Below are 15,385 nucleotides of genomic sequence, written 5' to 3'. Positions count from 1 at the left end.
GGTGAAATCAGACAAATACCAAAAATGATTCCACATCTATGAGGTCCCTAAAGCAGTCAAATTTACAGAAACAAAGTAGAATGGTGGGAGCCAGGGGCTGGAGGGTAGTGTTTAATGGGACAGAATTTCAATTTGGGAAGATGAAACATTTTTAGGAAATGGTTGCACAACAGTGTAAATGTGCTTACTGCCACAAGTGTAGCTGTCCACCCACAAATGGTTCAAATGATAAATTTTGTGTTGTTTGCATTTTAATGTACACACAGTTGGCTGTTAGAAACATCTTCATCCCACCTTAGCAGCAGCCCTTCCAGGTCCTACTTTTGTCCCAGGGTCCTAGGTTCACACCCACTGCAGATGCAAATGGCATGACATGCCTTCTTTGTAAAGAAGCACCTGCATGGAAAGTTCTTGGGACAGGCCTGGGGATGGTTCTTCTGGTCATCTCTCTCCCAAGGAGTCCCGAAGAGATAGTCCCAAAAAGAAGGAATACATGTTTACGCTAGTAAGGAGTGAGGGTCTCCAACACAAGAGAGCCTCATTCACTCTTGGTTAATTTTGTAATTGATTAAAAGGTCATAGATGTATGTCTATTTAATAGAGTGAAAAAGGAATAAAATATCTATGAATATCTGTCAAATTATGGTGAGACTGTAAACCTATACATCTTTCTTTTTACTCAGCTTTGTGTAGCAAAAAAACATATTCCTTTTGTTGGTGACTCATATCATATGTAGGTATTACATGTACCATACTTTAAAGCAGCCTTGCAGAAAGAGTATTATGTTCAAATATCCAAACTTTATAACAGTTAATACTGATCAGAAGAAAGCAGAAATGATTTTAATTTATATTCCCTTCTGCCTAGAGATAGTATGAAAAATACTGAATGTCGCTGATGCCGTAAGTTGTAAGATTTGTCGTTTCTATGTACCATAGAAACCAGAAGTGCTGCTAATAATACAATACTTACATATCTCTTATAATTTTTGTAACTATCAAAGAGTTCTTTTAGACTAAGAGTTACTAGACCCAGAAATGACAATGTGAATAACCAGGACCAAGTTCAGCACCCCCGTTAGGGTAACCTGGTCCTTGTTGCTGTGGACAGAGAGGGCATAAGAGACATGAAATGGTAAGTTAAATCTGGATTTCAGGGGTATTAAAAAAGGTGGGCAAATTATTTTAGAATCACAAAAATGTCATCTGTATATTTATTAGTGGGCATGTGATTTTTAACAAAATGTTTCTAAAATATTCATCAGAATGAATATTTTATAAATTTAGAATTATATACTAGAATTTTGAATTACACCCTGTAGCCAGTGGGTCCACATAAAATGGAATGTAGGCTGATCATGGCTGGAGTGCATATTCTTTTTTTCTTTTTTCATAGCTGAGCATACTCTTACTTACCATAACATTTGCTCATTATAGTGAAGAATAGCCCCAAATGCTTAACAAACATTTACCATTATATGAAATGTTTTCTTCTCTCTACTTAGAAAACTTCCTATATGGTGGCTGTGTTCAAACTCCAATAAAACTGTGGCAGCAAGGCTGGGATTTTAATGCCTATGGATTTTAGGTTACCCATTGTGCTATTTTTTCTCAGGATTTAGTTGCTGGAAACTATTGTTTACCAAAAGGTTGTGAAAGAAATGCTAGCCAAGGAATGCAGGCCTTAGCCTCAGGGGTTTGCTCCTGTTCAGATTGGGGTGGGTTCTTAACACACCACTTGGGACCACCTGCGCAGCCATCATCATTGATCTGTGTGGGCCTCAGTGGTCTGTTGTGTCATTGCAGCAGCCAGTTAACCTGGAGGGACGTCCAGCACCTGCTAGTGAAGACATCCCGGCCAGCCCACCTGAAAGCGAGTGACTGGAAGGTCAATGGTGCTGGTCATAAAGGTGCGGCTGCAGCGTCCTGCTGGACTCTTGGGTGACCCTGGAAGGGGGGACATGACTTCTTTGGAAAAAATCCCTAAATAATATTAATTGTTATTATTAGGTGTCACAAAAATTAAAAACACATATGCAGTGATGTAAGAAAAATATTCTGGAATCTCTCACTAATATTAAGGGAGAACCCTCTGATCATAAGAGTCTAGGGTTCCCTAAACTCCATGATTTTTTCTACCTGTACCAGTATTTACTTAACAGTTCTCTTTAAATTGACTCCCTTTTTGTCTTACATAAAGAAATATATTTTGAAAGAAAACTTTACAATACCTACTTCATCATAAATTTCATATTTAGTTATTTTTTCTAATGCACATTAAAACAAATCCATAGTTATTAAAATAAAGGATACTTGTTTGTGTACTACCTAATGGCAGCTTACATTCTTAGCCCTGAGTAGCTCCCTGATTTTGAAACTTGCCCTCAGTTTCCTCATCTATACAAAGACATTGAGATAGTTATGTAAATTACTTTCTAACTGTAAAACTTCAGTTGGCTGGGCCCCTGTGCTGAAAAAGTGACCCATAAGGCAGAGAGGGCTACACCCTAAGCCTAGCCTAACAGACCCAAGTACAATGAAATCAACCCACAGCCAGGGCTTGGTTAACTTGGATATTTGGTCCATCTGGTTTGGATAATTAGAGGGCAGTGCCACTGGCTTTGCTTGTCTGACTTCTTACCTGAGATATTGAAAAAGATTTCATTTGGCCATTGTTTATTAGGGAGGACTTTTTCTTTTTAATCTTTTCTGTCAGGTAACTAACTATTTTGATGCTAAGTCTGATAGCATTACCTATAAAATATAGGTCCACAATTGTTACCCTAAGTTGCACAGGACATTCCTTTTAATAAGGAGGCCATTGATTGGGCCTAATTTGTCTTTGTTTTGCAAGAATGTTGGTGGTAGTGCTATGCTGTAACAAGAGCTGACCTACATTCAATTTTGGCCTAATTAAATAGGAAAATAGATTGTATCTAGTTCTCAACCTTACCTCTTAAATTAAACTTTGAAACTCTACTGCCTTGGCCAAATTAAATTCTGGATCAGGGCAGTTCACAAGCCTATCTGTGTGCTATGCAAGGCTGCTTCCCCTGAACACCCTAGGGGGGAAAAAAAAAAACAGCAAAAAAGATGGAGGTGGAGGCAGCTTTGTTTTATTGCATTTATTGTACATTATCGTTGGATGAACCAAAAGGTCTCAGATTTTGCTTCTCTGGTCTGCTCTAAGATTTGGGGAGCAGAGATGCCCATATAGCCTTTTAATGTAAAGAAACCTGTCTTTGTCTCAAAAAAAGAAAGTCCTAGACCCTTTCTATACTTGTCCTACCTGTACCAGAATGGGTCACCTTTCCTGGCTCGCACTGCTAAACTAAACAGAAGTTGTGTTCAGGGAGAGAACCAAGCAGCTGGGACCTCTGAGCAGCCTCCCTTAGGTCCTGCCACCTGGGGCCTCAGGATCCCAGCAAGTAATATGGTCAATCTGTCCTCTTTGGGAGCCCAGCAGAATATAAGAGCCGGCCTGTGCCCTCCCTGGGGAGAGGTGGGAGCCCAGCTCTGAAGAGCCTGTCTTTTCAGTCAGCCATTTCTATGGATTTGGCTTGGTGGACGCAGAAGCTCTCGTCATAGAGGCTAAGAAGTGGACAGCAGTGCCGTCGCAGCACGTGTGCGTGGCCACCTCGGACAAGAGGCCCAGGTAAGGCTCTGCTGTGGCACCAGTGACTCCGCAGACATGTGGGTTTGGACCTGACTCTGCTATAAGGTATTTTGGGAGGAGGTGTTTGCATGCACATTCTGGGGGGGCAGGGTGTGGGGGGGGGCAGTGCAGGCCCGTGCATGTCTGCATTTTCTCTTGTGGGTTGTACAAGAGAAAAGAATGGCTTCGTAAGTGATGACCATGTTGAAGCCCCTTCCACTTGTAGCCCTTACTGCTCTTTGATAGGAAGTCAGTCCCTCAGACCTAGTGCTGGGAATTTTATCCATAACATTTAGTATAGCCAACTGGACCAGGGGTTGCAGGGTAAAATTAATAATTAATAACCACCAAAGGTTGGAGCATAGCTGCAGCCACCTACAAATCCATCAAGCCTGGAGAGGTGCATCTGTGTTTGCCCCTACTCTCTTGCAGGGGGGGGCCTGTCAGTCAAAGTGTGTAGCTGCTCTGAGTGGCTTTTACCTGGCCTCATACAACCTTCTTAAGGTTGAAGCACTGGAGCCTTTTAACACACTTCGAGCAGTGTGCTCTAGGGCTCTGGATTCATCTCTCTTCCATGCGGAGGGTCCTCCACGATTTTACCCCCTTGGAGTAAGTTTTTCTAAATCCATAATATACGTTGAAATAAAAAATTACCTTTGGCTGGCATGGTGGCTCACGCTTGTAACCCCAGTACTCTGGGATGATAAGGCAGGAAGATCCTTGAACTCAAGAGTTCAAGATCAGCCTGAGCAAGAGCAAGACCCTACATCTACTAAAAATAAAAAAAATTAGTGACGGGCACCTGTAGTCCCAGCTGCTTTGGAGGCTAAGGCAGGAGGATCACTTGAACCCAGGAATTTGAGGTTGCTGTGAGCTAGGCTGATGCCACGGCACTCTAGCCTGGGCAACAGAATGAGTCTCTGACTCCAAACAGTTAACAATAAAATAAAAAATTAGCCGTAAAGTAAGTCAGAAAGCAAGAACCCTATCCCTTTAGAGGAGGAAATCAGATTATTCTCCTGAATTCTGTCATTGCAACTGTCCTTTTTAAGAGGAAGAATAGTGTTTCCTGGGCTATAATATCTGATACAGAATGAGTGTGTTTCTACACCTAAAATTATTTGTTCCCTTTGGGAAAAATGTGTTTGAAAAAGAAATGTGGTGATTAAAAGTAATATGTTGCTTTATCAATAAATACAGATCACTGTATTAGAGACAGCCTCTTCCTTGAATGTGCTTATATTCTTACTATATAATCTTTTGCCACAAAATGTTGAGCAAAGTGTTTCTCATGGATGCCTTGGATATGGTAGGAATTTAGAAAGTATTTGTAGGCTGAATAACAGGATAAATAACCACAGAAGGATCTTTTTGAAAAATTAACTTTCCATCCTGTGGCTAATTGTACAGACAGATGGCTAGGTGATGACTCCAAAGCCAACAGGTCACTTGGCCAGCAGACAAGTCTCAATCTTAACTTCTTAAGGCATCGATTTCTCTGAGGAGCATTAGACGGTCAAATTTGAAAGACAGTAGAAGATTGTCTTAAAGGAGAACTTGTGCCTTCTTTGGCTTTGTTGGAAAATGCCTACAACCCAGATAAACACCAGGGCAGGTGAGGCTTGGCTCCTGGGTCTGGTCCCCTACCTGACCGGTGGTGTTGCCTTCTGCCCCAACAGCCCTTACCTCTTGCTGGTCTCCTCGTAAGGGTGGCTCCTGAATAAAACATTCTTCTCCTGCCAGAAATCATTTTAAGATGGTAGAGTGGTGCCTAGGTGGCGAATGGTTGTTTTTTTTTGTTTGTTTGTTTTTTTGTTTTTGAAGTGAAAGCTTGTAAAGTCTAGACAGTACAGGTTGCGAGAACCCACGGTAACATACAGTGTGACATTGTTTCTGTCCTTTGAGGAAAGTAAGGACTCCACAAATTCTGAGAGAGAGGAAGAATCAGACTTCTGTTTCTAAAGAAAAATTATCTTTACCTTTAGCAGTTTCAGATTCTTTCTGAAGTATTCAGCCAACCTGCTGTCTCCAACCACTTGCTTAAGTCCTCAACTCATTTGTTCCCAAGAACATTAAGAGCCTCCAGAGAAAGTGGCGTTACCGAATGGAGCTTCCTGCCTCCTTTCCACCCCAAGCTTCACCTCCTGGCAGTCCTGCCTGCCTGTCAGAGGTCAAATGAACCAGGGCCGCTGCGTGCCCCTATGGTTGTGGGCAGCTACTTTCACCAGGGTTCATGTTAGCTTGGATCACTTGGCTTAAACATGAAAAGGAAGAGTCTCCACACATCTGTTTTCTCTCTTCTTCTAGCTGCTCCCTTTTCATATCTTCATGTACATTTCTCAGTCCAGCTGTCCACTCTCTGGTTTCTCTGGTTTCTTTCTCTCATGGTGGGGTCCTAGGACTTTGTGAGTGTTCCCAGCCTAGCTCAGCTGTTTCCCACACTGAAGGGAGAGAGTATGAGAGAGTGAGGGAGAGAGAGAATGCCTGCCTCTTTCTCTGCATGGAATATGTTTTATCTACTTTTCCTCTTGAGCAGAAGGGAAATGCTGCCCCCAGTGTGACTGAGGTCAGAGAAGTATGTTTATCAGATGTTAAGTACAGGAGTCCTGGAAGGCCTGGTAGCCAGGCCTGCCATGTCCACAGTAATGTCACATGGAGTCTTGAATGAGAGGGCTGGGGTGTTGATGTGTCCACCCCTTTGGTCATGTGCTGGGCAGGAATGAAGAGCCCTGACACCTCTTTGTGTCCCCAGCCCTGAGCTGGCATCTGTCCCTCTCTTGGGATATGGTTATGGTTCAGGGACACCAGTCCTCATGGCAACTACAGGAGTCATCAAATGGGCCACCCCTTCTGCAGACCCATCATGTGCATCCAGCCCCTGCTCAGAAACTAGCATTGTGTCCTCTGTGTCCTGACATGACCACATGGCATCTGTGCTCAATCATCCATAGTATCCCAGCTGAGCTGCTGTCCCCTACACTGCCCCAGCAGACACCTCACTGCCCCTGCCTGCCCTTGGGTCATACTCAGGTCAAAAAGACCAGAAGGGCTGCCAGCCAGCACGGCCAGGGCTGCAGTGTGAGGGCAGCCACTCCAATTGCAACCCCCATCAAGAGGACGCTGGGGTTGATGCTCTGTGATTTGAGGAAAGGCCATATGTGGTATAAAAAGGACTAGCCAAACAGGGATTCCAAATGATACCTTGGCATTTCTCATCTGAGGACTGTGAGGTGTGAGGGTTTAGCATGAGTCTGGATCCACCTGAGAGACAGGAAGTCTCTAAGAGTGTAGGGAGGGCTGGGAGCCCACCAGGAGAAAGGAGACTTGGGTGGGAGTGGGTACCATCAGATCTTACTGAGCAGCCTGTTTACCTCCCGGTATCCACCCCACCCGCAGAGCTACCTCTCCAGAAGCCCACAGGGCATAAGGCCTGTCATAGGAAGCCCTCAGTGAATGCAAGGACTAGGGGAAATCCCTTGAACTGAATGATAGGTAGTTTTTGCAAAAGTAAATGACTTGCTAGAGTCCTCAAAGATGGCACTGGATGAAAGTGCAACTTGTACCAGGCCTCTGCTGTAATATTTTAAAGACATTCTTACCTACTCATAAGCACAAATGGGTTTCATCTGTTTAAGACTTCTCTTCAATAAAAAGAAGGTAAGTAGGATCATCAGTGACATCTGCCTTTGCAAAATATTTAAAAATCTATATGTATTAAATAGAGAAGGATAAACATAGTACGTCATAGCTGTTCTCCAAGTGAAAAAAAAAAAAAACTTGGTGTGATTCCCCTGAGGGAAAAAAAGACATAGTGATTAAATACCTTACTTGACCCTTTGGAATTTTCTAGCCAGTACTTTTTGTGCTTCTTGAGAAGTCCGGTCTCCTGTGGGACAGTTGATGGCATCCCTGAGTCCAGATTCCATGCTGGAGAGACAACAGAAGAATCTTTTAAACTAACATAAGGCAATAAGAACTTACCCGCATGTCTTTAAGTCTTTATCGATTTGCAAAGTTATCATTCGGACAGAGTTAACAGTTTAGTTTGTTCTGTCTTTCATTTAAAGGACACACACACACACACACACACGGTACCTCAGTCCCCAAAGCCAATGTGTTACTTTGAATATCAAGGATTATCTGTAGACAATCTATTTATAGATTTTTAAGAATTAACTGTACTTTTCTGCTGTCTCATTAAACCAGATTGCATGTGATGGTCATTAAAAACAACTCCCCCTGTGACAATATAGGGCCATGGATGATAGATAATGGATAATGATTATAAAATCACTATGAGTGCGGAAGTGTTCTGAGCACTTTACATAAATGTCCCGAACACGGGGGTGAGGTTTGGGTACTGTCTTTATCTCTATTTTATAGATGAAGATACTGAGACACAGAGGAGTTAAGAAACTGGCCCTGGGTCGGGGTGGTGCAGGGTCAGGCTTCCACCCAGGCTGCTTGTCTCCAGAGTCCAGCTTGCCCCTCCAGGTAGGCAGCACTGAACCCAGCAGAGTAACCTGCGTGCCCCACAGAAGACCTTTCTCCCTTACTTCCATGTCCCCTGCTGGCTAGACACACTGCCTCTGAGGATGGAAAGTGCCTTGTTCCTGGCTCCCTTAGGGCTCCTCCAACCTTGGCCAGGTACCAGCACCTAGGGGCCAGCCCTCAGTGGCCCAGGTGCAGCAGGTTAAGCAGGCAAATGGTTGACAGGCCAGGTGCTCTCCGAGGCCAGGTGCTGAGCCACCTAATGGTTCCAGATCAGTCCAACTCCCTGCTGAGCTTAAGCATGTGCCCTGGTTTGACATCTTTTTAGGAAGCTGAAAGCCCCTCTTTGGCCTTTCTCTGAACTATGCAGATTTCTCATGCTGTCCTCACCTTACCCAGCACCTCCCTCCAGGTGACCTCTGTGCACACCTGGTAACCTTATGAGGTCCTTGCTTCTGGTTTCTCCTTTCAGGCCCCTATCACACAGGGCATTGCTAAGTATTCTCTGAGTGGGGAGCTGTGCAGTCCTGCCCTGGGGTTAGCCACCCCGGGCCCATGGTGCTTGTCCTCCCTCCTGACTCCTTGTGGGCCTTGGTGAACATGACCAGCAGCCTGTGAGCCTGCATCCCTTACCCTGCCTAGCTTAGTTTTTGAAGCAAACCTGTGTTCCCCAAATTGTAAAGAACACTTACTTCTAAAATTAGGATTTGAATTTGAATACAGTTGATTTTCATTATTTGTGGTAATTGTATAAGGTCACCACAAACACTGAATTAGCAAACACTGAAAGTCCTAGGCAAGATGCACAATAAGGTTCCTATGAGCAACATTTTTGCCACCTGATCAGTACAGAACCTTGTTTTATTCATTTGATACATATTGTTGATTCATTAATATTGAACTCACGACTGACGGTACTGTGGCTTGTGCCTGAACAATGCTTACATAACACATGCATCTTCTCCATCAGGCACATCACAGCCTTCTTGGGGTTAGGAGCCCTAGACAGTACTTCAGCGCTGTGCTCCAAGGCCATTTTAAACAGTGAAATCACCCGTGAAAAACACAAAAGTTAAGAATTTCACAAAAATGTGAAAAATGTGGCATAAAATACATCATGAAATGGATATTCCTTGTTTGAAATCAGCTGGGAATATTCACATTGGCTGACTCAGATATTTTACCACTCTGCACACGTCCACATTTGACCACAAAAGTGGCACAAAAGCTGGACACAGTGGTGCAGGCCTGCAATCCCAGCTACTCCAGAAGCTGAGACAGGAGAATCTTTTGAGCCCAGGAGTTCAAGCCCACCATCCTGGGCAACATAGTTCTCATTTCAAGGAAAAAAAAATTCACCACAGTACTGATTTGGAGAATACAAACAAATTTTATCAAGTTGGTGGATGTGCAAATACAGGATTTGAGAATAATGAGGATTGACTATATTTTACTGTCTTTTTTTATTCCCCATCTGACTGAATCTTAGCTTATTAGTATCAGAAGGCAGGTTTAAAGCCAGCTAATTCAGCCCCCTCATTTCACATCAAAGAAAAATGTGTGCTATAAATTTAAACATTATATGTTAAAACACCTTACAGCTCTATTAATCATGGACAGCATTGTCTAAATTAATGTACTGGATTAGCTTCTTTTTCATTTTTTAGTTAAATTTTATTTCTAGCTTAGATGATGTGCTGTGGTTTGATAATCAAAAATAGTTTCAGCAAAGGAAAATTCTTAACTTGAACTACCACAAACAAGGAAAAGTCCACAGATTAATGAGACACCCTCAGACCGTAAATAACCATCTTGTCAAGGATGTTCATCCTACAACAGGTCTGAGAAGTGACTCTGAAGCCTCCTGCTATCCTCACACAGTTGCTCTGTGCCCTCCAACAGACTGAGTTGCTTTCCTATGGCTTAATTTAACAAGTCTGTCCCAATTAACCCCTCCACCCCACTCATGCCCTTTAGAAGGTTGGTGAAAGAATTTCCCAGATGACCTTCTCATTGACCTTCTGCTTTTTCAAGCTGTTCTTCTCCAGCTAGATCCCAAATACAGCAGAGGAGAGGATGCCACTGCCTTTGATTCTGGTTGGTCTCCCAGCATGACTTCTGAATCGCTCAGGTTGGCCCCTGAAGCCAAGCTGGAAAGAGGTCTTCTAGGTGAGAGTAAGAATACTGACTTGTTCTAGCTTCACAGGTAGAACAGAAAGACAAGTGGAGAGAGGGAGCTCCCCAAGGTAGAGAGTTTCAGCCTATGGCCCACCTTGCCTGCCACATGGTTAACTGAAAGTATTTGTTTTTTTTACTCTGAATGTTACTCTGATGCCACAAGATTCTAAGTGTTGTGATTTTAGCAAATTAGGAGCTTTTCTATATCTTCATGATATAGAAAGATATTTATTAGATGCTATTATGCATTGGGGAAAACTAGAAGGAGGCTGGCATTTCAGTGGCCTGGAGGTAGGGGAAGTTACTATGGCTGCTGCCACTAACAGCCCTCCAGTGCCTTGGGGAAAGGGAGTGGTTAAAGAGAGTATAGGATGAATGGAGAACATCTGGAGTACCAGAGTTAATTAAGGCTGAACTGTGGCTCTACAGGAAGTGGCATTTCTCTGTCATTAGAGATCTTTTCCCAGTCCAGCAGTCTCCTTGGTTTAAATATTGTTCAATCTGCAGGCAGGTCTTGTGGATCATTTAACTAGCTAGGTTCCCCTAGGGACCTACAAAGATGGCTTTATGTCCACAGACAACACTTTCAGAATTTAATAGCAGAAGAATATTTTTAGTTATCCTGGGAACTTTAAGATCTTTCTAAATCAGTTTTCATGATGGAAGTATAGCTTAACTGTATTCTTGTGACACTGATAATCTCTGCATGTTGTTTAAACTAAAAAATAAATAACTTTAGAGACAACTTGCATTTTCTGTGTTATCTTTGAAGTAACTATAGGATAGAAAACAACTTCCTTTTTTTTGTTTCATCCCTACTCACCTATCATGAAACATTGTAAAGCTTCCTTTTAGTTCTTTTCTTAAAGAAATTATAACTTCTCCTAATTTGGTTATTTGTTTCAATTTCTACAGAAGAAATAAAATGTATAGAGTTAACTGCATATAAGGAAGGTAACAACTCATGGTCCTTACCTGCAACAGCTGTCCTGGACTCCCCACCTGCTCCCTGCACTCTGCCTGGGACTTGCAGAAGTGAGGAGTCCTGGTGAGCTGTAACTAAGCGATTTCCTAGTTAAGAGATTTCACATAAAAACTAATTGTTACAGTCAGCCTAGTTCCCTGGAGGTGTCTCTTAGCCTCCGGATGAAGGCAATGCCTTGCTTTGAACACTAAACCCAGAGAAGCCATTAATTTCTGAAGGAGCTCTGTGTGGCCATGCCAGCCATCCTGCAGGCAGCAGCAGAGTGGCTCCTTGTGGCTTAGACCCAGCCTAACCTTTCTTACCCAGCCACTCAAATCTCAGAGCTGGAAAAAGAAAGTCAGATGTAAGATTCTGTTATACTCTCATTGAAACAATTTTTTCTCTAGGTGTAGATGAGATGGGAGGGATGTGAGGTGGTGGGGCAGGTGAAGGGTGGGATTCGGTTGTCTTTTTATTTTGTCCTGTTCCTGTTCTCTCAAATTCAGGGCCTCATCAGAATGAAAGGTTCCTTAGTAAGATTTCCAGCCTATTTCCCGAGCAAACTGATTGCTTCTCTGCTAATTAGCACAAGGTTGGAGAGTCGGGATAGTGTTTTAAACTTGGTTATGGCTTTGTTTCTGTTTCAGCTTGATCTCTCTAGCCCTGGGAGAGTGCTAGAAGTTTAAAGAGTACTCAGTTATTCTGGGTATTGGGGTCTTGACTGCAAAGCTCTAGGAGAGCATTTAGTCCCCACTGTGACACTTGGATGCCCTCAACACACCCACTTTGCATTCTTAGTGTGTGGGGGAGAGGTTGGAGGACTGGGTGAACATGTTACCTGGAGACATCTGTGGTCCCTGCAAGGCCTGGCACTCTCCAGACCTTTCTGTCCTGTCCTGTATCTGCCAGGTGGGGGCCTGCCAATCAGTAAACACCAGCAGTAAAACTTGGGAGAAGGCAATGGAAGAAGTCAGCATCTCCAAATCAATTTACGGTGCATGCAAAGCATGTTAGCAAATATTTACAGAGTCTCTGAGGGAATTACATCACTGTTTATAACTGTTTTGATTGTTTTTTATGACTCAGGCCCAGTAGAGCCAAGTGATATAATTCCTGAGAGGCTCACAGCATAAGCCTTGAGCCACCCGAGAGGAAAGTTGGGGCATAACGGGAAAAGTGCTCCCCGTAATAAACTGAGCACCGGCTGCATGGTGGGGAATTCTTATTAATGTACTGCCGGGTGGCAACTAGGTCTATACCAAAGAATGCCATCTTTTTTCAGTTTGCAAATCAGTGGAGTAAGGAGATGTTGGTTCACAGAGACATAAGTCCTGGTGGCCCAGAATAGGTAGAATGGTCTAACCCAGATGTAGGAGCAACACTTGGATATAGACTTTGCCTCTGCTTTGTCTGCGGAGTGGGTCAGAAAATTCTGATAGAAACAGTTCATTTTTTTTTTTTAAGGAAAAAAATTTAATATAAAACTTCAATATTCATATCATGATAAACAATAAAATTTATGAAATATCCTTCTTTTGATGAGTTCCACTTTTCCATTTTTTCTATTTTGATTTATCTCACCACCTCTGTTGTGCCCAAGTTGCAGGATCCCCCACATAAATCACCCGGAGACCAAGTCCGATGCAAAAGCAAGAGGTTGTTTATTTACAAACTTGAGCCTGGGCTTCCTGGTCCTAGTGCAGCAGGAGAGCAGAGAAGCCCCGATCTCGAAAAGGAGGGAGGTTTTTAAGGGTACAGAAAGGAAAAAAAAGGGAGGGGGTGTGAGGTGAACCGCTGGGGCGAGCTGATGGGTTTAGGGGACTGAGCAGTATTTGTCCTTGGCTGTCTGGGAGAGTGTTGCTATTGCTCAGAGCAGACATTGTGCAAGGGCGTGAACTGTGGGGCAAGGACCGTGGGGCAAGGACGGGGGCAGGGGAAGAAGCAGGTTGCCTAACACCTTTGGTATGCAGCTACAAAATGAAGGCTGAAGGACAAGATGAAGTTAGTTTTAACAAAATGGGGTTAACTTGGTCCTTACATTCCCCCCTTTTCTTGTGTCTAGAAGATCCAATTATAGGTCTTCAGTGCATTTTACGAGCCCTAGCTCTATGCCATTGCTGGTGCGTTCAGTGTTGAGGTGGGTATACTGTGCCCGTAAGACCATTAATTGAACAGTATTAATTCTAGCTCAGATGAAAGCCAGTAATTTATTAATTATGCAGGGGCCGAAAGTTAATAGCAATAATAGGATTACAAGTGGGCCCGCTATGGTTGAAATTAAAGTTGTGAGCCAGGGTGACTTGCTGAACAAAGATTCATACCAGCTCTGAGACTGTTCCCGCTCAAGTTTTCTTTTGCCGAGACCTTCTCTAACTAACTCCATGGACTGTTTGATTACTCTTGAGTGGTCAGTATAAAAACAGCATTCTTCTCCTAGGGCTACGCATAATCCACCTTGCTGAAGGAACAGTAAGTCTCGTCCCCGCCTATTTTGGAGCACCACTTCAGAGAGGGAAGTTAGGGACTCTTGAAGGTGGGAATGGAGTTTTCTATTCTTTCTATGTCTAAGTCTATTGCAGCATGCAGAGCTCCGTAGTTCTTGTCTTGTAGAACTAAGGAGGAGATTCCTGTGCCTGCTCCTGCTATACTTAGTCCCATGAGCATGGCTAGAGTTATTGCTGTGACTGGTTCTCTCTTGATTCTTCTAAGTGTGCCTGATATAAGTCCTCCTCTGAGTGATAGATCAGCTTGGGGATGAGCTGCACTAAGACACAAAAGCCCCGGGTTAAAATCAAGGACTGCCCCATGTAGACACGGGGTGAGCCCTGTTGAGCAAGCCCATCAGGAATTGTTGGTGGGAATTATATATCCAGTCCTATCCCAGGTGAGAGTTTGATTACATAGATGTTGGTATTGGGGGGGGGGGGTGTCTGACCTATACAGGTTCCTTGTCCTATAATGGACTGTAGGGTGACTCAGGGCTTAGACTGTTGCCAACGGCAGTCGCTAGCCTGGGAGCTGATTTTAGGTTTGCTTATTAGGGCGATTCCCTCATAGTATGGGGGTCTGGCTTCTACACATAACCAATAGGACTTAGTAAGGTCTGTCTGGAAGTATTTAAGACTTGGTATGTAGCAATGACCAATTTCCAAAGTGGATCGGGATCTGTGGTAGGCACAGGTGTGGGGTTTAGAATCAGACTTTGGGTACTGAATGCTTGGTCCGGGGAGTCAGGGGAGTCATGGAGCTTAGGGGTGACTACAGGGGGAGGCTTAAGCACTATGTTGGGGCCCACTGCAGCAGGCTTATTATTAATAGGGGTGTATAAGATTTTGAGTTGGAAAACATTACCTGGGTCTGCTCTGTGCACGTTGTACAGTCTCACGCCCCACCATTTGCCGAGTTCCCAATCCAGCATTCACTTTCCTTTCTTCGTAAAGGTGATACTGACTGTGTCAGGTTTGGGGCCTCCTGCACAGGTGTGCCCTCTCCAAACACCCTTCCTCTTTACTTGGATCAAGTCTCCTTGTCTCGGGGGGTTCCACCATAATTGCCCGGTAGAAACACTGTTCCACGAGTTACAGAAATATGAACTTGCTCCTCCACACTTATTAGGAAGGTGATGGGGGCAGACATAAAAGTACTTGGTTAGAGTATTTCTGGACCAATATGACTGCCACGCTGAGGGGCAGGGTCTAATCCCTACCAGATTATATAAGTCGACTAAGAGCTCCAGGAACCAAGTACCCTTAGGGTGAACTCCAGAGGTTTGGTTGAGTACCGTCCCTGTGCTGCATCAGTACCTAGCCACGTTATCTTAATGGGGTGATGAGGGTTAGTGGTGAGGGTTATAATCTGCAAGGCAGAGTAAGTCAGTAAGTGGTACACATACGATGGCATCAGGGATCCTGGCATTTCTGCAGTTTGAGCCTCAGTGGGTTATTAGGGTCCCGTAGGAGTTTCCACTGGGGGGTGGAGTCTTCTTTGATGGTGAACGGGTCAGCTAGGCGAATGTGCGTGTGATGTATCCAGGAGGTGATGCCGTCAACCTTGAGTGTGGTGGGAGTAACAAGGACCACGGTGTATGGGCCTTTCCA

General features: G+C 43.9%; 1 protein-coding gene across 3 annotated transcripts in view; it reads left to right on the top strand.

Annotated features, from left to right (window-relative positions):
- Positions 1-15,385, top strand: part of PCSK6 (proprotein convertase subtilisin/kexin type 6) — a 208,581-nt gene that overhangs the window by 122,136 nt on the left and 71,060 nt on the right. For all 3 annotated transcript variants that reach the window (XM_053581857.1, XM_053581856.1, XM_053581858.1), the window contains exons 10-11: positions 1,807-1,910; positions 3,538-3,655. In XM_053581857.1, the coding sequence (XP_053437832.1) occupies positions 1,807-1,910; positions 3,538-3,655 (222 nt within the window). The remainder of the gene's footprint in view (positions 1-1,806; positions 1,911-3,537; positions 3,656-15,385) is intronic.

Source organism: Nycticebus coucang, chromosome 2 (assembly GCF_027406575.1).
Source record: "Nycticebus coucang isolate mNycCou1 chromosome 2, mNycCou1.pri, whole genome shotgun sequence".
Taxonomy (NCBI): domain Eukaryota; kingdom Metazoa; phylum Chordata; class Mammalia; order Primates; family Lorisidae; genus Nycticebus; species Nycticebus coucang.
The sequence above is the reverse complement of the archived record's forward strand: the minus strand, read 5'-3'. Positions and strand labels throughout refer to the sequence as shown.